Raw genomic sequence first — 27538 nt, 5'->3', positions numbered from 1 at the left:
TGTCAATTACACAGTTAAATATACAAGTCTATAGCTGAAGGGAAGAGTATGGACTAAGGACTTAGATTTGGGAATTATTAACAAATAGGCAATATTTAAATCTGTGGAAGTGAATAAAATCACCTAGAGATGTACTGTCCAATGTATAAATAATAGCCAGGAGCCACATGGGGCTATTTAAATTTAAGCTATTTAAAATCCAGTACTTCATTTACACTAGCCTCATTTCAAGTGCTCAACAGTCACAAATGGCTAGCAGATACCATATAGAACAGTAGATACAGATTATTCTCATCATCATAGAAGGTTCTATCAGACAGCGCAGACTCAAACAAGTTACCGAAAAAAAAGAAAGCCAAAGACAGAATTCTAGTAGAAGAAGTAAGGCAAATAAAACTAAAAAGAAACCACCAGTGAAGTGTTGTCAATGAAGCTTAAAGATAAAAAGTTTTCAGAAAAAGGGTGAATAACTTAATTAATTCAAATACTATTAAGAGATCAAGCTGGATAAGAAAAGGGAGCTGATTACTGGCTTTGACAAGACATAGATAATGAGTGACCTTGAAATGAGCCACTGCAGTAAAAATGGTGGAAACAAAACCTAAACAAATTATGCTGAGAAGGAGTAGGTGGGGGAAAAGAAGAGATACCAACTATAAACAATTTTTTTAAAAATTTTTGTTTTGAACAAGAAAGAGAAATGGGTGGTAGCTTAAAGGAAATGTAGGGTCAGGAGAGGTTTTCCTCCCCCCGAAATAGTCATACTGAGGCAGAATTATATGCCAATAGGAATAATAAAATAGCAAATGATGCAAAAGAGATGATAACTACAGGAGATAACTATAAGAGCAAAGCTCTAGAGATGGCCAAAGTATTTAAAATCCAGAGCTTAAATGACGGTTAGCCATAGATGAGATCAAGGCCAGTCTTACAAAATATAATGAAGGTTGAGACCCTACTGAGTATAGACAGAGCTAACTTTACATACATTCAGCCCTCCATATGGATGAGTTCAGCACTCATGGAATTAAATCAACCATGGATCAAAAATATTCAGAAAAAAATTAAAAATAACAATACAATAAAAATTACAAATTTAAAATACAATATAGCAACTATTTATACAGCATTTACATTGTATTAGAGATTACAAGTAATCTACAAATGATTTAAAGTATGCAGGAGGACGTGTAAGTTACATCCAAATTCTACACCATTTTTATTCTTGGGGGTATTGGCACCAATCCCTTACAGATACTGAAGGACAGCTTCACTTGGTGGTATAGGTAGCTCTCATCTGTTTACATCTATTTTCTGTATAAAGTAAGACTATAGGTTAAGAGTGACCAGGTAGATGTTGCAGGGTTTGTGTGTTTGTGACTTTTGGCTTTTTTATTTGGTCAGTTGGTTGGCTGGTTTCAGTTTGGTTAGATTTGATTGTTGGTTTTTGGTAGGAGGCAGGTATTAGTGATTTGAAGAGAAATACAGTAATAAACATCACGCTGACAGAGAAAAGGGTGAATTTACTGGGGAACTATAATAGGACCATAAGGCAGTTTTAAGTACATATTTGATACCTGCAATCATAGATTTAAAATAAGTTTGGTCAGGTGAGTATGTTGTATGATTTTCCTCTAATAAGTTTAGCTACTTCGATGAGATTGAACCTGTAAATGTATTTAATCAGAATACTGCTTTGCCAGTCATTGATTAGGCATATAATTGTATTTAAAGAGGGTAGGTTTTGACAGATAAGTAGGATGAGAAGGAGGAGCAAAAGGGTCAAGAGCGTCAGCAAGGAAATAGTCATTGGGGTAGATTATAGGACCTAATGTGAGCAGAAGAGAAGAGAGGTTGTGAGTGAGGAGGGCAATTTGAAAATCATACATTAATATTTGTACAAACTTTATTTGGATCCTTAGTCAAACAAATAAAAATTTTTTAAAAGCAAATGATACTTATGAGATAACTGAAAAGTTAATATTTTTATATTTAATATTTTATGATATTAAGATTCTTTTCTAGGTATGAAAATGGAGAGACACATTTGGGATATACTTCAAAATAATATATGGGGTGAAAAAATGGGTTGAGGTAAAAATGAAACAAGACTCTGTAACAAACTAAGTTTTCCATAAAGATTAATTTAACAAATATAAATTCTCTTTATTTAAAAATGTTTGTTTTGGTTGGGCACCGTTGCTCCAGCCTGTAATCCTAGCACTTTGGGAGGCCGAGGCAGGTGGATTGCCTGAGCTCAGGAGTTCGAGACCAGCCTGGGCAACATGGCAAAACCCTGTCTCTATAAAAATACAAAACATTAGCTGGAAGTGGTGGCATGCACCTACTCTGGAGGCTGAGGCATGAGAATCGCTTGACCCAGGAGGCGGAGATTGCAATGAGCCGAGATCATGCCATTGCACTCCAGCTTGAGCGACAGGCTCTTCCTATCCCCCTGACTCTGTCTCAAAAAAAAAAAAAGTTTGTTTTGTGTAAAAAAAATCTAAATGAGTAAGATAGAAATAACACGAATTAAAAACAGAACCATCTTGATCATTTATAACCTTCGTCATGCTTTATAATAAACAACTCTTCAATACTTACCACATTATCATTCCAAGATCATATTTTACAACCTGTCTTACCAGCACACTCTAAGATAGGTATTTTTAAAACATTTATTAAAAATTGGAATTAAACTTACTATTTCTTTCTGTTCTCTTGGAAAAGAAGAAAACAAGTACTGTTCTTATGCTCCAGATGCTAAAGGGGAAGCAAAATTCCAAAACAAAAAACATCATTAGAAAAAGCAAATTAGAAGCCATGTAAAATGAAAACATATATTTCCAATTAGAGTTAGGTACATTGTTTCCCTTTATATATAGAAAACTAAAAAGCATTTAATTTCTGCCAGAGAACATCAGAACCTGTGCTTTCAAAGGAGGAGTTCTCAACCTAAAGTCCACAGACCTTCTGATGATCCCTTCAAATTGCAAAATTACCTCTGTGTGCATAAGTGCATTTCTCTGGAAAGATCATTGCTTTCATCAGTCTGAAAGGAATCTATGCACCCCTCAAAAGATAGAGAATATTAGAATCCCTTACTAAATAAGCATCAATTCCAAAAACTTAATTTGTCTATTCCCACACATTAAGGAAAAATGCTTTTACAAATGTAAGAGCATTACACACATATAAGTTGCTACTCCTTCCCTATTATTTAACAATAGAGGGATAGTCTCTACTCTAAGAGATTAAGCTAGCTGGGGGAAAAATAAACAAAAACCTTACCTTCAAATAAATACTTCATAAGTAAAATTAGCTAAATATCTCCTTCCAAAGATTTTATAAGGATAATTCTTTAGGCCTTGCATTAGTAAGACATCAAATGAATTGAAAGAATTAAAAGAAACTAAATGAATAATCCTCATCACAAACTTGTCAGGGTCATCTCCTAAATTCAATGTAAACGTAGCAAAATACCTCTTCTCCATAGAACCTGGCAGAAATAAGTACATAAGGCTGGGCACAGTGGCTCATGCCTATAATCCCAGCACTTTGGGAGGCTGAGGCAGGTGGATCTCCTGAGGTCAGGAGTTTGAGACCAGCCTGGCCAAATGGTGAAAACCCATCTCTACTGAACATACAAAAACTAGCCAGGCGTGATGGCACATGCCTGTAGTTCCAGTTACTTGGGAGGCTGAGGCAGGAGAATCACTTGAACCCAGGAAGCAGAGGTTGCAGTGAGCCAAGATCATGCCACTGCACTCCAGCCTGGGCGGCAGAGCAAGACTGCCTCAAAAAAAAAAGGAAAAAAAAGAAAGAAGTATATAAACATTATTCATCATCTTAAAACATACATTGTATCTCTTGTAAAAAAAAAAAAATCGATTGTTTTTAAAAAAAAAATTGTTTTTTAAAAAAAAATCGATTTACTGGAAATACCTTCAGAATATAAGTACGAAAATTAGTTCTTCACTCTGAAATACAGATTGCTATTTTGGGGAGTCAACCTGCAAGTAGTCACCAGTGATCCCTGTCCTTTGGTATTCACACCATTGTGTAGTCCTCTCTCACCAATGTTGGTCTGTGCGACCAACAGCATGGCAGAAGTGATAGTGTATCACTTCAATATTAAGTTATAAAGGACTGCAGCTTCCATTTTGGGCCTACTCTTTCACTTGTCTTTCTCTCTCCTGGATTACTTGCTCTGTGAGAAGACAGCTGTCATGATATGAGAACAGTCAAAGAAGTCAAGGAAAAGGTCCACGCAGTGAGGAAGAAAGAGCTGTGGTAAACACTCAGCAAAGAAATGATACCTGCTAATAGCTGCCTGTGTGAATTCAGAAGTAGATTAGGGAAAAATCAGCCAACGTGAGTAAGACCACACCAGATATCTTGGGATTTGAATTCAGAACCCATTTTGGTGATGGCGAGACAATTAGCTTTGGCATGATTTATAAATTCCTGGATTATACAAAGAAAAAGGAAACTAAACATAAGCTTGCCAAAAAATAGCCTATATGGAAAGAAAAAGACCTCAAGGGAAAAGCAAAAGGAACACAAGAACAGAATGAAGAAAGTCAGGGGGATTGAAAATGCCATTGCTGATGACAGCAAAAAGAAATAGCAGTCTATTTCTATGTCTAGCAGTGAGCTGGAGATTTGATAACAGCAGAGGGAGTAAAGATCTGCAATGACTTTATCTACAGTGATTGGGTGGATTTAGTTAAGCCTTGAGATGACTGTGGCCCCTACCAACAGCTTAACTGCAATTTACCTAAGAACAAAAAATCCTGAGACAGAACTACCCAGCTAAACTGCTTTTAACATTCCTGATCCTCAAGAGCTGAGACATAATAAACATTTGTTGTTTTAAGCTACTAAGTTTTCGGGCAATTTGTTACATAGGAATAGATAATACACTTTTTTTAATATTGTGATGACTTATTTTTGTGACATGAAAACACCAAATAACTAGCACCAGATTAATTACCTAAAAGTACAAAAAACACCAGGCTTTGTCCTTACCAAGAGAAGGGAGATAAGAGAATATAGGTTAAGCATAATGCCCATAACCCTCAAGGATCCCACAATAATAGAAAAGTCTCATATCACTTCTCCAGTGCAAACCCACTGAAATAGTAGCAGGCTGGAAGAGAAGACTTTTAAAAAGCATTCAGAGAAAGAAAACAGGTGGAAAAAAAGATGGAATTGCAGAGATAGTGGCTAGAATTCTGTAGGAAATTTTCTTAAATGAGTAGATACTTTTCAAAAAGCATATATAATTGTCAGTGTGAATACTACAAAAATTGAAATATACTCTCTTCAAAATAAAACTCACTAAATCCTCTCTGTGGACAATAAACTCTACCTCTGGTTTTTATCAGAATTCTTCCTGGATAACATGAGCTATCAAACAACAGACATTTCCATATGTCAAGTCTTCAAGACTTGAAAAGGTAAAACACATAGAATTTATTATTCTTTAGGGCTAAATTAAATGAAGTTCTTTGGTATTTTTTGTTATTTTTGTAGAGACAGGATCTCACCATGTTGCCCAGACTGGTCTTGAACTCCTGGCCTCAAGTGATCCTCCTGCCTCAGCCTCCCAAAGTGCTGGGATTATAGGCATAAAACATCATGCCTAGCCCTTTTCTATTTTTAAATAAAATTTAGAAAAAGAACTAAAGTACTTCAGGACTCTGTTTTAGTTATCCCAACAAAGGTTTTGCTCTCCCAATAATTAAAAATAACTTACTAAAATATAGCAACATACTTTGTGAAGATATTGAAGATATTAAGGATACTATTACTAACCTCTAGTTAGAGAATAGTGGCATAAGCTCCACTTCCCCCTTCTCTTCTTAAAAATAATCCAAACAAGGAGAACAAAAATAAAAATGCAAACTCCTTCTCTGGTAAAACAGAGATATAACTAAAACTCAACCATCAGATTATGTGGAGGCACTCTCAAAAGCAATGGAGATTATTACACAGGGGCTCCAAAAAGTGGAAGCAAAACAAGAAAACTGCCTATTTCACAAAGAGGTAACAAGGTAAACTTTTCCAAGTGTAAAACTTAAAACCCACGTTTGTAACAATGAGAACAAGATGCACAGCTACAGGCAGAAGCTCCTCAGTTTGGTTCCAATAAAAAAACAGAGAAGGCAGAAATTAAAAAGAAATTATTCAGAAGTGCACTATTTACAAAGAATGTTCTGTTCCTATGGCAAGGGGGTTGGGGGGAAGTTTTGTATTGTGAAAGAAATACAATTGCCTAGCCCCACTGGCTGGGAAAAGATAACAGCTAAACAAATTCACACACAAAATCCTGAATCATAAGGAAAATTCTAGTTAGCCTGGAACACAGGAAGATTTGCCTTCATACCAACACAACCTATAAATAACTGACCCAAAGTGAATGTATCACATAGTGAAAGGTTTTAAATAATTATAAAAACCAAAAGCCAAAAAAAAAATGGTTTCAAAACAGACCAACTTCTTTCATATCAACAAATATTAAGTGGGCTAAACTCACTAAGGTAAAAGAAAAAGACCTCCACACTGTATCACCAGACAAAACCCAACTCTATAATGTAAATGGATGCATCTAAAACTAAGAGTCTTTTAAGGTTGAAAATAAAACCATAGACAAAGGTATAGCAGGCAAATGCAAACAAAACAAGGGTTGTGATCTTAAAACCCCAATGGTCAAATTTTTTTAAAAAACCTTTAAACTAAAAAAAGGTCACATTATAAAGTTTTAAAAAAAAAAAAACATCATTCCTTTCCAAAAAACGTTGCTAGAGCAACTGAGCATATCCACAGGCAAAAACAAAAAACAAAAATTAAACCACCTCGACCTGAACCTTGATTAACTCAAAATGGATTATGAACTTAAAAGTAAAAAAAAAAAAAAAAAAAAAAAAAATTAAGGCATAGAAAAAAACGTAAGAGAAAACCTTCACAACCTGTAGCAAGGTAAAGTGGTCTCAGAATTGACAAGGAAAACACAATTAACAAAGGGAAAAACTGATAACTTGAACCTCATCAAAATTAAAAACTTTTGCTCTGCAGAAGACCCTGTTGGGAGAATGAAAAGACAATCTAAAGACTAGGGGAAAAAAAGCTGTAAACCATATATATCCAACAAAGAACTCTTTTTTGTTTTTTTGTTTTGTTTTTTTTGTTTTGTTTGAGACGGAGTGTAGCTCTGTTGCCCAGGCTGGAGTGCAGTGGGGTGCGATCTCGATTCACTGAAACCTCCGCCTCCTGGGTTCAAGTGATTCTCCTGCCTCAGCCTCCTGAGTGGCTGGGATTACAGGCACGCGCCACTATGCCTGGCTAATTTTTATATTTTTTGTAGAGACGAGGTTTCATATGTTGGTCAGGCTGGTCTTGAACTCCTGACTTAGTGATCTACCGGCCTCAGCCTCCCAAAGTGCTGGGATGACAGGCGTGAGCCACTGCGCCCAGACAGAACTTTTATCTATAATATATAAAGAATTCTCAAAATTCAAGAGTAACAAAAACGAATAATCCAATTAGAAAATTGGACAAGTCATGAATAAACATTTTGCTGAAAAAGATACATATTAATGGCAAATAAGCACATGAAACATCCTCAGCCATTAGGAAAATAAAAATTAAAACCACAATGAGATATTGCTACATACCTATCAAAACAGTCAAAACAGAAAATAGTGATTAACACCAAATGCTGGCAAGGATGTAGAGAAACTAGATCACTCATACCCACCTAGTGGCAATGTAAAATGGTATATTTACTCTGAAAAAAAGTTTAGCAATTTCTTATAGAACTAACATGTACTCACTATATACTCCAGCATTTGCACCCTTGGGCATACACCCCAGAGAAATGACTTATGTTCATATAAAAACCTGTACAAAATAGTCATTGCAGGCTTATTTGTAATAGCAAGAACTGGAAACAATGCAAATGGTGTTCAGTAGGTGAATGGTTAAACCATGGTCCATTAACACCAAGGAATACTACTCAGAGAAAGAAAGGAACTATTGATACATTGAACAACTTGGATAAATCTCAAGAATATACTGAGCAAAAAACGCCAATTTCAAAAGGTTACATACTATGTGATTCCATTTTGTAACATTCTTGAAATAACAAATTTGTGGAGATAGAAAACAGATTAATGGATGGCAGGGGCTAGGAATGGGGAAAGTGGAGGAAGACATGTATGGCTATAAAGGAGTAGCAAAAAGGAGCCTTGTGGTGATGGAACAGTTCTGGATCTGAATTGTGGGGTGGTTACACAAAGCTACAGGCGATAAAATTGCATAGAAATATAAAACCCACTCAAAGGAATTCATATAAAACTGATGAAATCTGAATAGGCTCCGTGGATTGAAGCAATGTCAATTTCCTGGGTGTGAAAGTTTACTATAGTAGTTCTCCCTTAATCTCAGTGATATGTTCCAAGATCCCCAGTGGATGCCTGAAACCATGAACAGTACCAAACCCAACATATACAAAGTTTTTTTCTATACATACATATCATGTAGGTATAGGGATTTAATTTATAAATTAGGCAAAGTAAGAGATTAACAAAAATAACCAATAATAAAATAGAACAAGTATAACTATACTGCAATAAAAGTTATATGAATGTAGTCTCTCTTGAAAAACTAATATTTTCAGACTGCAACTGACCACAGTTAACTGAAACTGCAAAGGGCAAAACTGTGGATGAAGGAAAAACTACTGTACAGATGTTACCATTGGGGTAAGCTAGGTGAGGTACCTCCAACCTGCCTGTACATTTTTTTTCTGCAACTTCCTGTAAACCTATAATTTTTTCGAAATTAAAAATTACTTTTAAAGGATGTGTTTACAATGAAGATATAACAGAAATACTCATGCAAAAAGCAAAGCATCAACATTCATAAAACAAAACTAAAAGAAATACAGGGAAAAGTAGAAATACATTTTTATTAGGATATAGAAGATCTATACAGCATAAGGTAGTTCTCATTGCTAATATTAAACTCTGTGTAACTGAAAAAAGAGAATATATCTTCAAATGTTCATGAAACACTTAAAAAATTGACCAAATAACATTCCACCAAAAAACTCAATAAATTTAAATCAGAAATATTTAAAATTCTCTGAAAGCAATACAATAAAACTAGAAATTGTAACTAAGACAATAAATAAAAATATAAATACATATTTGCCATCCATAAATAACTCACAGATTATAACTCCCTCTAAAAAAATCCCATCTTGTAAATAACCAAAATAAATCACTATATATCAAGACCCATGGCATAAAACTAAAGCAGTGGTCAGAAAGTATCATAGTTTCAAACACATGTACAGTGCTATTATTTCAACAAATAAAGAATGAAAATAAAGAAAAGTTTTTGGATGCTTTTATAAAATGATCACAATACTGAAAGCAGAAATTTTTCCGGAATTCAAGAATGATTCAATGTTTAATATAATCCCTTCGTATCAAGAGAAGATGAAAAGTCATATGGAATCTCCATAGATAATGAATTGTATTTAACAACATTCAACAACCTTTCTTGATTTAAAAAAAAAAAAAAAAAAAAAAAAAACTAAATACAGTAAGAATAGGTAGAAAATTCCTTAACATGATCAAATGTATCTGTCTCAATCCAAAAGTCAGAATAATGCTCAATGGTGAAACATCAGAAGAATTCCCAAAAAAACACATCAAGTATTTCCACTATTTTCTCTACAACACTGTCCTGTTAAGCTAACATAATTAGCCAAGAGAAAAAAAAATCAAAAATATCTAACAAGAAAAAATATCAAATGAAAGAAACAAAAGGAGGTGGTAAAATTATTGCTATTTACAGATTATATGACTACATACTTGGAAACTCTCAAAGAATCAACCAAAAAAATTATTAGAAACAATAAGACTATTATTGCAGTTGAATATAAAATTGGTATAGAAAATCACTACATTTATATATACAATCAGTTGAGAAATAAAAATTCTTTGACTCACATTCATCGAAGCATTTGTTCTTTTCTGAATGAAATTAATGCTACTTGGAACATTACTACAGCATGTATTTTTGTTCAATAATATCTAATGACTTGAACTAAAAAAATATGTGTCCTAGCAGCAAATACTTGGAACTTCAATATAATAGAATCACACGGAGGACAGCTTCAACATTTTAAAACCTCAATATTCAGTGTTTCACTGTACTCAAACTAAAAATGCTAAAAGTTGAAATATAGCAGAATATCTCAATTCAATCAATATAACTAAACCTTCCTTACTTTGGGTAAAGAATTAACATTCTATAAACCTGGTGGTTTTTCACCAACCTTCATATTATACAACATTATTTTGTTACCTCTTTCGCCCTTTCTGCCAAACTTGTGTTCTTTTTCAAACAACCGTATCATAAGCCCTATCCAATTTATAAAAATGTTTTTAGATGAGATTTAGCAATATATAAATCTAACGATGAGTCGGGCATGGTGGCTCATGCCTGTAATACCAACACTTTGTGAGGCCGAGATGGGCAGATCACTTGAGGCTAAGAGTTCAAGACCAACCTGGTCAACATGCTGACACCCCATCTCTACTAAAACAAACAAACAAAAAAACACACAAAAATTAGACAGGAATGTAGTGAATGCCTATAATTCCCACTACTTAGGAGGCTGAGGCACGAGAGCTTGAGCCTGGGAGGCAGAGGATGTAGTGAGTCAAGATTTCGCCATTTCACTCCAGCCTGGGCAACAGAGTAAAAACTCTGTCTCAAAACAAAACAAAACAAAAAAAACAAAAGCTAAAGTTGAATTGATATACAGGTCTTAATATTTATAACTATGTCGACTTCTTTGTCAGCTTATTTAACCACCAAAGACTTCAGCAAAAATTACCTTCATGTTTAGGCAAAATAGTAACAATGATTTATTTTGATGTAAAAAATAAGAATTGAGTACTTCTTGCTTTTGTTTTTTTTTTGGGGGGCATATAACTCAACACCATTTTTCCTTACAAATGTCTTCTTTATTATATATGAAAGCCTTATCTAAAAATTCCTTTTGAGGTTATTTCTGGGCCTGTCGCCCAGGTTGGAATGCAGTGGCTTGACCTCGGCTCACTGTAAGCTCTCCCTCCCGAGGTTCATGCCATTCTCCTGCCTCAGCCTCCTGAGTAGCTGGGACTAAGGAGCCCACCACCATGCTGGGCTAATTTTTTGTATTTTTAGTAGAGACAGGGTTTTACCGTGTTAGCCAGGATGGTCCCGATCTCCTAACCTCGTGATCCACCCACCCTGGCCTCCCAAAGTGCTGAGATTATAGGCGTGAGCCACCCCGCCTGGCTAAAATACACTTGTATTCTTATTAGTGTATCATGAAACAAACATTTAACTTTCTTCAAAAGGTTACAAATTATGTTTGTCAACCTAGCTGGATTGAGGAAATACCTAACATGTGCTACTTGTGGGGAGAGACAGGAGGCATGAAAATTATATAAGAACAAATCCCTATCCTTAAATGGCTTTCAATTTAAGTGTAGATACAAGAAGAGAAATAGGAATATGATCACCTTCCTCAATTCCCTTGCTTAAATTTCTTCCCCAACAACCCCATTTTGAGAGGCAAAAACAAACCAAACAAGAAAATTATGGCTAATTCCTTTGGGAAGGTCAATACCTCATGATGATGATCAGTCTCTAAAATTACAGAGAATGACATGTCTAGAAAGTTAAAATTTATAAAAGTAAGGTATCCAGAAGTAAAAGTCTACAAGATTGCTTGTAGCATTAGTTAACACAGAAACAAAACTTAATGGTTGCTGACTTAGAAAATGAACCAACTCCCAAGGTAATGCATATTTGCCAGAATAATGCAGAAATACAAAATTGTAACTTTACGTAACTCAAACCTTCCCTCAATATGGTGTGTAGTCTTAATGACTCCTACAAAATAAATTCAGCACTTATATTATGATTTAAGTTTCAGTAATACTTGAAAAGATCAGAGGGAGATAAATATACTATTGAATCTGAAAGGCAGAAAAACAACAAGTGGAATTATACTAAACTCCTCCATATTATATTCTGAAGTAAAACTATAATAAATTTCAAAGGATGTTATATAGAGTATTGATATTCTACCATAAAGAATAATTTTGGAATAGTTATACAATATATGCTCAGTCCTGATCCATGACCTTTCCAGTAAAAGCATTTGGGAAACTGGGAATGTGTAGACAGCAGTCACTTTTTACAGATATCAGGTAGATTTCTAAACTATATAATCAATGTAGACAGTGTTGAGCAAAACAACATACTTTATTGTCCCTTTTGCCTCTAAGTCTTTAAGTAAATCCGAGTCCAGACCTCAAAACTGTTTGCTATAATTTAGATATTTGATCCTCCAAACCTCATATTGAAATTTGTCCCCCAGTGTTGGAGGTGGGGCCTAATGGGAGGTGTTTGGGTCGCGGGGGCGGATCTCATGAACAGATGAATGTCCTCCCTAGGGCATTGTGAGAGTTTGCCCTCTATTAGTTCCTGAGAGAGCTGGTTGTTAAAAAGAAACTGGCACCTCCCCTATCTCTTGCTTTCTCTCTCACCAAGTGATCTCTGCATATGCTGTCCCCCCATTACCTTCCGCCAGGAGTGAAGCAGCCTGAGGCCCTCACCAGATGCAGATGCTGGTGCCATACTTCTTGCACAGTCTACAGAACCATGAGCCAAATAAACCTCCTTTCTTTATAAACTACCCAGCCTCAGGTATTCCTTTATAGCAACACTAACAAACTAAGACACTGTTTCCCAAAGAAAAAAGTCCAGGGATAAGCTCACATTGCACACAAAAGGCAACAATTCACGTTACACACATAAGAAAATGTCCTGCATTAAGTCTTCTTTCTTTTTACCACATCCACTTTCAAATTGTGCTTTATTTCATGCTTTTTTGATTGTCATCGATCAGAAGGACAATGTTATTCTTTGTTGGATAACCGGTCTTTGCTTCAAAAAGTGAAAAGCTCACTAAAATAGAAGCTACTACAGTTGAGAACGAGGTCACAAATATCAATGAGACAAAGTGAAAAATGGCTATGAAGCTAAACAAGCCAAGATATACTAGATGCAGGTGATGCAGAAAAATCAGAGCGACACAGTAAGGATTAGAAAGCTTCATACCCAAAATATCAGAAAGATTGAATTGAAGAAATTACATTTTTTAAAGAAATAAAGTTTTCCTGCTTCTAAAGAACAATTAGTATATAATTTATTTGCCCCCCAAAAAAACTTTTATGAATCATAATAGCAAATCTAAATCATAGTTTTTGGATAGCCATTATAATTAACACAGTAGAGTTCCCTATCAGACATTCCGTTACAACTAGATACAAGTCTTTTATGATCAAAAAAATTAATCTTTATATGGAAATAGATGTAAAGTGCATTTCTGAGTGTTTAAAAGTACTTAAATCAACTAAACATCTCATTCTACTTTGTAAATTGCTTTTCTCTCCTCTTATGAGAAAAGTATAAGGGAAACAAGGAAAAGGGGCTCACAATTATAAAATCCACTACTACTGGGATAAAAGCATTCCAAAAGATTTCAAAACGTGAAAACAAAGAAATTAGCAGAGACAATTATTTTGCAATATTATGAAAGCACTCAATTTCAGCTCTTGTAGCTACATACAAACTTATAATTTTACAAGCTTCAGGAGTTCCAATTTGAAAATATGCCCTGCACTAAAGACTAAACAAACACATTTTTTTATAGTAGTACCCAGACTGAGGCAATGCCCCTATTCAATGCTCCCATAGCATTTTACACTTCTCTTTTATAACATTCATCATACTCATTACTTAATGTTTGCAGTCTAAGATATACAGTCAGAGAGTTTTGTATTTTTATGTACCATACACCATTATAATCCAATGTCTAAACAATTGGTACCCATAAATACTTGTTGACTGAATAAACAAACTTTTTATCAAATTGTCTCCCAAAATTCTCAGTCATGATATACCTCCTATACAGTGCTGTATTATAAAATATTTATAAAATAAGGGTCAATTGCTTTATAGCAGTGACTATACAGCAGTAAAAAGAAGGAAAGAGAGTTGGGGTGAATGGAATACATTCAGAATAATTTGAGCAGTTATTCTTTTCGTTTTACAAACCCTGCCCCACTTGCCATTACCCCCTACTCCACACCCAATGCCCCTAGGGGAGCATGGTCATCTACTAGAAAATCATAAAACATTGCCATATAGAGCAATTATTACTCATATTACTAGGTAATACTCCTCAGGTATATTGGATTACAAATGAAGGTTTAAAACAATTGTTCTACTATTTTTAAAAAATCATTTCAAATTGTGAAAGAAATTCAAACTCAATCAGATATTACCATTTAATAATAAAGAGACTGAATATATATACTAGATATACATTAAGACTCTCTAGTCAGAAAAGGAAAAGATCAACAAAAAGAATAATTTACTTACATCAATGGAAAAGCAAAAAATGGGAGTGTCATGGCAAGTCTTGCTGTAAATTCATCAGGAAGATACCACAAATATACAATTAAGCATGTAAACAGATAGAGAACTGAGGAATACAGAATTAATCTTCCAACCCATAATTTTTGTAATCTCTGATTTTTTTCCCTAAATTCTTCCAATGCTTGAATTTCCTGTTAAGAGAAAATTATTCCGTTAGTAAATTTCAAACTTCATAAAGAAATTAAAATGTTAAAAAATGTTAACAGGAAAGATATTTAAGAAAAAACTCTTATTTAAAGTTCAATAAAGCATAATACCCTAACCGTTTAAAACAGAACATAATATGGAAAAGAAAACTAAAACAGAGGTTAAAAATTTATAATGCTTATTCTAACAAAGCAATTTTACAATGCAAAATTAATTACTATTTTTAAACTATCAAATTGGCAAAGATTCAGGGAATGAAATTGGTATCAGCAATAATATTTGTTGAGTCAAATAAGTAATAATTCCTCCTATAAAAGGCATTTTAAAAATCTGGCAATAAGAAAAAGAATTAATAAAAATTAAAACCGTAACCCATCTATTTATCACTCTCCATATTCCCAGAAAATCATTTTTTTTTTTTTTTTTTTTTTTTTTTTTTTTTTGAGACGGAGTCTCACTCTGTCGCCCAGGCTGGAGTGCAGTGGCCGGATCTCAGCTCACTGCAAGCTCCGCCTCCCGGGTTCACGCCATTCTCCTGCCTCAGCCTCCCGAGTAGCTGGGACTACAGGCGCCCACCACCATGCCCGGCTATTTTTTTGTATTTTTTTTTTTTAGTAGAGACGGGGTTTCACCGTGTTAGCCAGGATGGTCTCGATCTCCTGACCTCGTGATCCACCCGTCTCGGCCTCCCAAAGTGCTGGGATTGCAGGCTTGAGCCACCGCGCCCGGCCCATTTTTTATACTATATAAAAAGCTGTGAAAATTTTGTAGACTGATAAAAACTATTATACAGTATCTCATCTATTTTGTCCTACCTGTAACATTTATTTACACCACACTACAGATCTAATTTCATTCTAACTGGCTCTATTACTTGAAACAGACTTCTTAAGTCACTGATAGACTTTAGATTTTTTTGAGGTCACATAACATTAAAGTTCTCAGACTCACTCTATATCATTTCTCAATTCCCATACCAGATTTGGTCTCCAAAATAATATATACTACAATAATATTTATTTAATGCCTAAAATGAATTAAAATACCTTACAGCCAAAGAACATACCTTATCTATACTTTCTAGAACTTCTACAGTTGAAGGTTTTGTCTGTTACAGAAACAGAAACAAGAGACAGCATTAAAACGTATCACAAACTTTTACGTTTTGATATAATCATTAAAGAACATTTATTTCAAAATTGAATTTTCTCAAATGTTATCAGGCAAATATGTATTCTTGTTTATAACTAAGATTTACTTAAATAAAAATTATAATTGCAAACAGAACTACGTAAGAGTAAAGAAATAAGCATTTCCCTACTTAACTTTTTTTAATCCTAGAAAGACTTTGAATTCTGATGGCTCAATTTTTACCATTCTTAACCTCAATAAAACACACTGTTATAGAAAGAAACAAATTTTGGCCAGGTACGGTGGCTCGCGCCTGCACTTTGGGAGGCCAAGGTGAGCGGATCACTTAGGGTCAGGAGTTTGAGACCAACCTGGTCAACATGGTGAAACGCCATCTCTACTAAAAATCCAAAAATTAGCTGGGCGTGGTGGCATGCGCTTGTAATCCCAGCTACTCAGGAGGCTCAGGCACGAGATTTGCTTGAACCCGGGAGCCAGACATTGCAGTGAGCTGAGATCGCACCACTGCACTCTAGCCTGGGTGACAGAGAAAGACTGCATCTCAAAAAAATTTTTAAATTAAATTAAAAAATTAAAATACCGCACATTTTCCTCCAAAAAAATTTCTTAGGAATGATTACTCAAAAGAATTAACACATTAAAAAAATTTACAGACTAAAAATAGTCTGATTGGCTATTGCTAAAAGTTCACTTAGGACTCTGGAGGTCAAAATCAACAGGCTCTCTTCATTCTAAATTCCTAAAGTACTTTTTGAAGATCAGATTTTAAAAGGACATCTAAGAATACTTCATTATAGCAAAGCTTGTTTGCCAAAGGTATTTTTTATACATCTAGAATAAAAATCAGCCAAAATCACTCATAAAACACTTGAAAAAATATTTACCAATTACATACTCAACAATCCAAGAGGGTAATGAATATCAGGTCATTGTAGTTCCCATAAGAGTTGTTAACATTAGAGTTAACCATATGAAATTGACATTTTGCTAAGCCCAAGCAGTTGAATACTGGCAATTTCATATGGTTCAACCTAATATAAAAGACAAAGCAAGAAGAGATAAATTTGATCCTTGGGCAGATTATTAAAAGGTCATAACAGGGTCAATATAATGCTGATCCAAAACAAGGCTGTTCCAGCAACAGCCCAAAACCTAAGTTATGTACCAAGTATAGTTAGACTCTATTATTATGGTAGTAAGGAGAAAAAAACAATAAGTAGTTTATCCTAGACTACCTTATCTCCTCTTACATTTGAAAAAAGCATTTATATAATTTTTTTTTCTTTTATTTGAGACAGAGTCTAGCTCTGTCACCCAGGCTGGAGTGCAGTGGCAAAATCTCGGCTCACTGCAACCTTCATCTTCTGGGTTCAAGCGATCCTGCCTCAGCCTCCCGAGTAGCTGGGATTACAGGTGCCCACGACCACGCCCAGCTAATTTCTGTATTTTTAGTAGAGACGGGGTTATATAATTTATACAATTCATATTTTCGAGCTGTAACTTTGAGATACTTCCTCTAAAAGCTTATCCAATAAAATCAAACTGAATTTCTAATTTTGTTTAACCTATAAATTCTAAAAGCACATGCAGTGTGACTTTAGTCAATATTTATGATAAGCTTCAAGTAAAAAGATACAGTGTGTAAGAAACAAATATTGTATAGAATACTTTTTTTCTTTTTTTTTGAGACAGAGTCTTGCTCTGTCACCCAGGCTGGAGTGCAGTGGCACGATCTCGATTCACTGCAACCTTTGCCTCCTGGGTTCATTCTCCTGCCTCAGCCTCCCGAGTAGCTAAGATTATAGGTTCACACCACTACGCTGAGCTAATTTTTGCATTTTTAGTGGAGACAGGGTTTCACCATGCTGGCCAGGCTGGTCTCAAACTCCTGAACTCATGATCTGCCCACCTCGGCCTCCCAAAGTGTTGGGATTACAGGCGTGAGCCACCGCACCCGGCCTAGAGTACTTATTTTCAACTACCTTTCAAATAAGCTTGAAATTTAGGAAGTATAAGAAAACAAGATAGCCATTTGCACACAAATACAGAAATACAGAAATAAAAATAATTCATACATCCAAATGAAATAATTCTGTTACACAGAGGCATTGGACACCTACAGAACAAGTGGAAGTATCAAAATAAAAAATAGAAAAGTAATTCAAAAGAGAAGAAAAAAAGTTAAGGAAAACAGCAAACTACTATTCAGGGCTATAATGAAAGGAGACTTTCACAAATAGCTTTATGTGACACTTTTATATTAGACTCAAGAACTAGCTGTAAAGAAAAGTACCTTACCCTCCATCGAGAAAATAATCCACCCATCTTTTATTTGTAGAAACTGGGCGCAATGATAAATATCATCAATTGTCCAAAGGAATTCACAGCTAGAAATAAAGCAAATATTTAAAATGTTAAGTTAAATACACAGCATACCCACTATAGATGTTGCAATACTGCCTAAAAAATGTTATGAAATATTAATTTCTTTGGACTCCACATATATGGAATTTGATATCAGACAGTTATTGGGATAGAGTCTATCTTTTTTTATTATTATTATTTTTTGAGATGGAGTCTCTCTGTGTTGCCCACGCTAGAGTGCAGAGGCGAGATCTCACCTCATTGCAACTTCCGCCTCCCAGGTTAAGCGATTCTTGTGCCTCAGCCTCCTGAGTAGCTGGGACTACAGGTGTGCACCACTACGCCTGGCTAATTTTATATTCTTGATAGAGACAGAGTTTTGCTATGTTGGCCAGGCTGGTCTTGAACTCCTGGCCTCAAGTGATCTGCCCACCTCGGCCTCCCAAAGTGCTGGGATTACAGGCGTGAGTCATCACACACTGCCAAGTCCACCTTTTAAAAATCCATTCTTCAAAACCAGAACAGATTTAAAAGTGAAAATAAAGTTTGAAAAGCTTTTCAAATGACAATGAAGTTTAGAAATGTATATTCTTACCACTTTGCTATTTTCTATTCTTTAAAATATGTTCTCTATGTTGTTCTGGGAACAAAGTTTTACCATACTACTTTCATACTATATACTTAAATAAAATCATTTCTACCATCCAGCTGTCTCCCAACTAAACTAGTTATCTGGAGTAGGAGTGTTTTACAATGTTTAGAATATAATCTTACAAGTAATAAGAGAAAGCCACAACCAAGTTATTAATAAGAAAATAAGGATTACAAGGCTATCTGTGACCTTTAGCAAATCACTTAATGATTCTGAGCCTTAATTTTCTTTTCTCTAAATTACAGTTAATAATACCACCACTTTCTCTGAGGATAGTCTTTAGTATTACCATCTCACAGATAAGAAAACTAAGTGAAAAGAGGTTTAGTGATTTGTCCAATAGCTCAGAAGAAATATGGCCTAGAGTCCCTTTATCTTCAGATTTCTAGCCTCTATTACTAAACACTACTGTTCAATGCCCAAATAAACATTTCTCCCTAACATTGTGTACAAGTCCCTGAAGCTAGTTGACCTTCAATTCAGCTAGCTCTATAATCACTTCTTTTAGTTGTTTTTCTATGACTCTCAAATGTTTTATAACAGACTCAACAATATTATATTCTAAATCAACTTACTGGACAACGATTATGTAAATTTTTATTCTTTTAAGTTGAATTGTTAAAAGTATAATTTCAAACTGACATATTTTAACCAGGTTACAGTTAGATACTTGCCAATGTATAAAACTACTTCTTTTCCACCCCCAAAAAGGTTACCTATGTCGTATTTCTCACATTTTTTAACTGTAAATGTAAACACAAAATAATACCAGTATCAAGTAAGAACACTCACTCCGCAAAATTATTTATATACCATAACTAGCATAAGGCATAGCTATCTTGGAGTTTCTTAGAAAAGTAACAAAGAGCTTAACCGTAAAATACTTTTACTCACAAAGTAATTTTTAAGGACAGAAACACCTATAATCTATCCTGAAAAACTCTAAAGTTTATAACTATAATGAATGTTTCCAGTCATATTTAAGTTGCAAGCTAAATGTTATTAATCATTTAGTATTTTCTAAAATGTGGTTGTAGAAAATCCAGGAACTTTCATGAATTAAACTATAAATTTCTATCTGAATCATGACAGTAAGTAAATCTAAAAACCCTCTTGAGATGCTAAAAATAATTACCAAAAAGGTGGGTGGAGGGAGTAGATTCATATGAATCACTTGTTATTCTCAAAATACACATCATTCCACTATTCTGGAACTAGTGTATGGTGTCTAGCAGTGTTCTGTACACAACCAACCTACATATTTTGAAGTAGAATTACATCCTTCAATGTCAAGTTTGTAACCATCACACACTGAGACTATGATCAGAATTTTTAATATTTGAAACTAATGACAACAACAATATCAAACAACAGTATCAGTTAAACACTTAGTAAGTACTTAATTTCTAGCGGCCCTAAAACAAATGCTGTGTGTGTGTGTGTGTATGTGTGTGTGTGTGTGTATACATTTTTTTTTTGAGACAGAGTCTCACTGACACCCAGGCTGGAGTACAGTGGTGAGATCTTGGCTCACTACAACCTCCATCTCCAGGGTTAAAGCAATTCTCCCACCTCAGTCTCCAAAGGCGTAGCTGGGACTACAGGCACGTGCCACCACAACCAGCTAATTTTTTTTTTTTTTTTTTGGTAGAGACAGGGATTTCACCTTGTTGGCCAGGTTGGTCTCGAACTCCTGGCCTCAAGTGATCTGCCCACCTTGGTCTCTCAAAGTGCTGGGGATTATAGGCGTGAGCCACCACGCCCAGCCCAAATGCTTTATATTAATTTTAGCATTTAGATACTACTATCCCTCCATTTTAAAAATGAGAAATCTAAGAGAAGTGAAGTAGTGTGCTAAGTAATATCCCAAAGACAGTAAGCAGCAGAGCCAAACATAGTATTTTAGTTTTGATTTTTTAAGCACCCAGCTATTACCAATAACACAAAATCAGAAATAAAGTCTGCTTTGTATAGATTAGATTGGAATATTTATATGTAAAATATATGAAAGCACCTCTGACATTATCAAATAGTTGGTAAATAAATCTACTGATTTGAAAAGTGAGTAATAAGCACACGAAACAGTATTAGTACAATGTATCGTGTAACCCAATTCCTTTATTTGATTACATTTGAGTGTTTAAATCTGCATTAAAGAGAAGTTAAATGATTTGCAAAATCATGTAGCTCCAGCTAGGGACAGAACTGGTACTAGAAGTCTGCAAGCACAGCCTTTACTTGTTTACTGCATATCAATTTTAAAGTAAGTACAATATGAAATACATGCATAATATCACTATACCAATTTTGACAATTATTTGCTTAAAGAATTGTTTTGGTATTAATGAAACAATCTACATCTTAGCCTCTAAGACCCCAGAAGCAAGGGATTATGCTGTTAAATTTGTACTCTAAAACAATATTAGAGTGACAGTCATTAAATGCCATATCCAGGCTTTCAGGTTCATAATCAAAGAAACGGTCAACCTGCACTAGCAATTTTTCTATCAAATTCCAATATTAAAAGAACTGATTTACTGTAATGCACATGTAATAAGTGGTACTTTCTAACAGACCTGAAAACATAACAAAAGTAAACAATTAAATCAAATATTGCTCCATACCTTTAATTTCAGACCTCTTCTGTATTCAACCACTGGTTCTCTCCTTTCCACGCAAGTATCTTAACTCCAAGTCCTGTGGCCCACCACTTACTGTGCAATTTTGGACATATCAGTTACTTAACCTATCTGCTACTCAATTTCCTCATCAGTAAAAGAAGGATAGTTAAGGACCCTCTTAAATGTTGAAAGACTTAAATGACATAATGTATTCTAAACTATTTACAACAGTGCTTGGCACACAGTGATTGCTCAATACAAACTGTTTTTACTGCTGTGGTTGTTGCTATTTTCTAATCCATCTCTCCTTTCTTTCAAATACATGGAAAATATATGGGAACCGAATAACCCTTGCATTTCCTTCTGAGGCATAAATCAGTTCACTTGTCCTGGATTGGACAGATGGTTCAACCTCAAGTGACTTTTCTCCAAGAACTCTCCCATGAACATGTACAGAGCGTTTCTTTCCACTCTGGTCTGATACCACAACAGGACCTGTCATGACCTTAAGAGATGGATGCATCTAAGTGTGTTTTTCTTTTTGTTGAGACTGAGTCTCACTCTGTCTGTTGCCCAGGCTGGAGTGCAGTGGCATAATCTCAGCTCACTGCAACCACTGCCACCTGGGTTCAAGTGATTCTCCTGCCTCAGCCTCCCATGTAGCTGGGATTACAGGTGTGTGCCACCACTCCCGGCTAATTTTTGTGTTTTTAGTAGAGACAGGGTTTCACCATGTTGCCCTGGCTGGTCTCGAACTCATAACCTCAAGTGATCCGCCTGCCTTGGCCTCGCAAAGTGCTGAGATTACAGGCGTGAGCAACCCCATCCGACCTAAATGTGTTTTTCAATGAACAATAATGTCGACCACCTTATTTGAATGTTTTCTACTAATGGCTATTTACACTCAGGTTTGGGTGTCAGAATTTTAAATCTTGGGAAATGTTTTTCTTAAATTTTCACCTCACTCCAAGACACATTAAAATAATGTAATAAAATAGATCTGGATTCAAAATATGGCTCAATCACTTACTAGCTATGCAGTCTTGGGCAGATTACTTAAACTCTCCAAGCCTCAGTTATTGCATCTGCAAAATGGTAAAAATATCTACACTTCACAGAATTGTTGTATAAATTAAATGAAATTATGTATCATTTGGCACAGTGTACAACACATAGTAACTGCTTAATCAATTGTAGCCATTATTATTACCAGAAAACACACCTAGTATTTATATGGAACACATTTCTTTCCAACTTCTTATAAAGAAAGCACTTATTTCATAATTCTAAAATTGGAAAATTATATCACAGTTTGTATTTTTACTAAAATAGATTGCTTTCATTTTCTCTAGTATAAGAAATAGAGCAAAAAATTCTGTAGACTCTGCCATTAAATAATCTTGTAGGCCTTTGAAGAAAACAGCAAAGGAAGTTTTAAGTTTATCAAATTCCATAGTTAAATATAAGCTATTTAATCACCATCAACAGTACCTCCATAACATACTGTACTATACAATTGAAGAGTAAAGGTGATTTGTTCTAGAACTCTAACTTTCAAATGTCCTAACTGAAAAGACAATTCTGAAATAGCCCAAGCCACATTTATTGCTCCTCAAAAAAAAATTAATGAAAAGAAGTACATCTCTATTATATATTAAACCCTCTTAATATATAATGATTAAGTGCTTGCTTTCATGGTAAGTCAATTTTCATCTGAACTAAATACCACCAAAAAATTACTATTTGATTATAAATATTTCTATATGAAATCATATCTTTTTAATAGCCATATAACTCCTCCTTTTCTTGTATTTTCTTGTTTATATGTTATATAAACACTATATAGGTTTATTAACAGCATTACTGAGCTGATCTCAATAGATAACAGAAAACCTTAAAATTCTAATTTTAAACGCACCACTCCTGTTTAAGAAAATGTGTTAAAAGTCAACTTGGTCTTCTGGGGGCTGCTGAGGAAAAGAGATTAGCATTCCCTGCCAGTTTGAACATATTCCTGAAACCAAGCTTACTCACACCCACCAAACCGTTGTTGAATAGAGTCCATTTTGTCAATGCTGACTCCCAAGAAAACAGTAGACACCAAGCAACACACACTGGAGGCCAAGTGGGAAAAGCAGAACATGTAAAACTCAGTGACTCACGGGTCTTGCTTAGCACTGTGAGAGCACCATCAGCAAAGCTGAGTTGACCAATTCCAACTCTTTCTCAATCCGCAACTATGAACCGATGGAATTTAGATTTGTTTTTCTCCTCCTGCCACGCCTCTGATACTATGCATCTTCGCCCTTCCCGTCCGCCCCACAGCCCACCATCCCTGGAATAAGGACAATGGTTGGAGAGCCTCTTCTCTAAGTAGCACGTACTCCACGCCCACACGCTAGAGCCCGGCAGCATGACACTGACAGTTTTCAGTCCCTTCTGGTCTTTCCAACTCTTGGAGCCTCCACACAACTCAGAAAAAGAAGACGCGGACAGAACGCTCAAAGCGGATAGCTGAGCGTAGGAAATGCTAGTTTGGGACCTTCTGACCTCTTTGCCCCACCTGTGTCGAGGTAAGCTCGACACAGGTGGGCCAAAGAGCTGGGGCTCAAGCCAGTCACTACCTGGAATCTCCCAGAATCAAGCTGGAGAAACTACCAGCCCTAGAGTGGAAAAAAAGGCTTTCGAGACTCCAGCACCACCACTGCCAGTGTGCTGGGAAATCCAGGGAACAAGGCGGCGAGCCTGGGTCAGCGCGCACCATCGCGCAGCCTGACCAGCAGCCGCCGCAGAGCTCTAGGCCACTTGGCAGGAGGCGGGGGCACCAAGGAGAGGCAAGCGGGGAACCCGCAGCTTATTTCCCAGGGGCACAGCTCAGCATGCCTCCCCACTGCAGAGCCCCCCCAACTGCCCTCGCCTTGAGCGTTTTACCTGCAAGAAGCGGGCGCAGCCCGGCCCGGGCGTCCACCCCCGCCAGTCTCGGCCGCCACCGCGCAGCCTGCCTCCAGAACAAGCAGCAGCCGCCACTGACAGAGAGACAGGCCCAGCCAACTCCTTCCCATCAAACCCCGCGCTCCCGCCGCTCGCCAATTGGCGCCGCGGCCGGCGCGCGCCACTCCCCTGTCACGTGACCCTACCCGGGGCTGGCAGTTGTTGGGGCGGGTCGGGCGGGAGGTTAGGAGCTTGTGTCTGTGGCCTCCGCAGCCAGCGTAGGCTGCCCGTTGTCGTGTGGCAGTCATGTACTGCAATTTATTATTACTCTTAGAATATAGTTATTTCTTACTCTTCCGCTGCCTGCTTTCCTTTTAAAGCCTGTTCTGCCGTCTCGCTGGAGAAGGAAACCCACTGAAACTGGTCCTGGTGGTCTCAGACCGCCGCGCGAGCGAAGAGTGGGGAGGACAAAGGTTGGGAAGTTGAGGATGGAGATGGGTGCATCTGGAAGGGAGTCCGTCCTGAGGAGTCCCCCATCAGCTGTCAGCCAGCCGGCAGCAGAGCAAGTTAAGAGTACACAGCTCCGAAGAAGCCAGTTCCCAACCAAGCCAGTGGAGAAAAGTCAGCCTGGCCCCCAGGAGTGCTTGAGTCCCTGTCAGTCATGGACGTCAAAAAGGGTCATTTGATGACTGGATGCTTACCTCACCGGTGTGAGGTAAGCTTCAAACGCCATATCATGTTGCTTTAAAACCCTGCGGGTAACAGCATAAGCTGAGTTTTCTATCTTAGAACTCTTAACCCCAAGAACACTCTTGACAGGTCCTGATAAGTGGACCCACAAAAAACCACCCAGGCTGTATTTGACTTGGATTTGAAACGCTGCCTAAACGGTATTAAGTTTCCTTCTCAACTGGAAAAGACAAATAACATGATACCCGAATGAGAAAAATACTAGACGTGCACACAGTAATGTGTGAGCAGGGAAACTTCAGCGAAGGTTTTTATCATGCTTTACCCCATTTATGTGCTTTACCCCATGTGCAAACATTTTTCATGATTTTTTTGTATTTACATACACAAAAAAAGTTTCGATGATTTTTAAAGAGTATAATAATTTTAATATGTTACATTTAAACTTTGACAATGCAAACAGGTTGTCAAGAGAAGAAGCTGAACATTGTCTGGTTGGTAAGAAAATTTATACTAGAGGCTACCACGTAATTCACTGTGGAATTTGCTTGCCCTAATTGCCTAAATATTTAGTTACAGTTCTGTACACTTGAAAGGCTGAGGGGAAGGGAACTACAGCTTAGTGTGTTACTGTGGATCAGGCACTTTCCAAATGTAGAAGAAAATGAACAGAAACATTTCACCTGTTTTGATATGGAAATTTAGCCATTTTGTTTTTCAGTCTTTGCTGTTGCAAAGTATTAAAGTCCTGTGCAGTTTTACAAATACATCTCACCTCAGAAAGATTTCCTTTCCTAAGAAGACTGGGAAGAATGGCTTTCCACTTGCCAATAATGTGTCCTCTGGTTTCAACTGAGCCATCAATGTCTGTACTCCAGCCTGGGCTACCAAGCGATACCCCACCTCTAAAAATAAAAAAAAAAAAGGTAGCGAGGGGACAGGGAAGAGCCGGTTGGATGCACGAGATTCCAAACACCTAATCCTGAGATAAAATTCCCTAGGCAATTGCTCTACCAAGAGTAGAGATCTGACCTGGCAAAAGAATGGAGATAAGTATTTAACCATTAACTCTTTTAATCCTCCCAACAACCTTTTAAGTATAGTATCATTTTTCAAATGAGGAAACAAATGTAGAAAGATTATGTACACTGTTGAAGGTAACACTAAACCATTGCCTCCTTTATATCCTTTATAGAAGAGTTCATCAAGCGAATAAAGTGAGGGAAAGACATTACAAGCAGAGAAATCAACATACACGCTATTGTAGCTGGACTTCAGGCTACAGCGTGGTTCCAAATATTTATTGACAAGGCCCCATGTTAAGTGCTGAGGATACAGAGATAAATAAACCATTTGTCCTAAAGCAGCTGACACTAGTGAGAGAAACCTTAAAAAAAAAAATACAATGCAGACTAAGACTATATAAGTGCTGTGATAGAGGCTAATGTTCACGGTATTGGAAAATGATAAGAAAACAGCAGCCGGAGAGGATGTGGGAAAGCCAGTGAAGATGCTGCTTTAGCAGAGTCCAAATGTCAAGAGTTACCCCCTGCTAACCCTGAAATTGTTCTGGGATACGGTTTAAAGAAGTGAAATCCAAAGAACAACAGAGAAGAACAGCAGAGAATACTTGGAGAGAGGAAACAAATTGCTCTAACCAATGGAGTTTTAAATGGTCTAGTTTAACAAATGGGTTGAATTTATCTAGGTGCTATGAGAACTTACATAAGTGGCATTCATTGGTCTGGTCAGAGAGGTTAGGTAAGGCTTCTTTGAGGAAGTCACACTAGCATGAAAGATGAGAAACTGAAAAAGGGAGAGTGGGACACAGAGGGAATATCATGTGTAAAGCCTTTTTGTCAGGAGGGAACACTGCAAGCCTGAGGGACTGAAAGGAGGCTATTGTGGCTAGAGCATAGGTTGCAGGGAGAAAGTGCACCAGTTTGAAGCTGGAGACCAGACCAAGCAGAGTCTTATTGGCCATATTAAGAACTGTAATCTTAAAAAGAGAGGGGGAGGGTATTTGACATGATCAGATCTGTGTTTTGAAAAGGTCATTCCAGCTGCAGTGTGGGAACACAAGCAGAGTCAACACTGGATTAATTAAATCTATGAGTGGTGTTAGTGTTGGTAGGCATCCAAGTAGATTGGGGTAGGAACAAGGAGATGGACAGAAGTCGGGGAAATGGAACAATAGGAAGTAAAGTGGGAGGTCTTGGTGATGGATTCAAATATCATGGGATGGGATGGGGACTGAGGGAGAGGGAGGAGTCAGATGACTCAGAATTTCTAGCAGACCCAGTGGATGGATAATAATGCCATCATTGAGATATGGAGGACACTGGAAGAGAGCCAGGTTTGGGGGAAGAGGGTAATTTCAATTTGAACGCGTTGCGTTTAA

The 27538-nt window shown here is 36.5% G+C and overlaps 1 protein-coding gene across 3 annotated transcripts in view; it reads right to left on the bottom strand.

Annotated features, from left to right (window-relative positions):
• The window catches only part of LNPK (lunapark, ER junction formation factor), an 80417-nt gene extending 55321 nt beyond the window's left edge, over positions 1–25096 (bottom strand). For 2 of the 3 annotated variants that reach the window (XM_050751789.1, XM_050751790.1), the window contains exons 1-5: positions 24800–25096; positions 18178–18266; positions 15794–15835; positions 14524–14711; positions 2705–2763 (exon numbers count right to left, since the gene is read on the bottom strand). In XM_050751789.1, the coding sequence (XP_050607746.1) occupies positions 2705–2763; positions 14524–14711; positions 15794–15835; positions 18178–18204 (316 nt within the window). In that variant the 5' untranslated portion in view covers positions 18205–18266; positions 24800–25096. Of the gene's footprint in view, positions 1–2704; positions 2764–14523; positions 14712–15793; positions 15836–18172; positions 18267–24447; positions 24579–24799 lie in introns of those variants that run through there. The other variant, XM_050751792.1, reaches the window with a different exon arrangement.
• Between the last annotated feature and the right edge of the window lie 2442 nt (positions 25097–27538).

Source organism: Macaca thibetana, chromosome 12, assembly GCF_024542745.1.
Source record: "Macaca thibetana thibetana isolate TM-01 chromosome 12, ASM2454274v1, whole genome shotgun sequence".
NCBI lineage: Eukaryota > Metazoa > Chordata > Mammalia > Primates > Cercopithecidae > Macaca > Macaca thibetana.
This window is presented reverse-complemented; position numbering and strand designations above follow the sequence as displayed.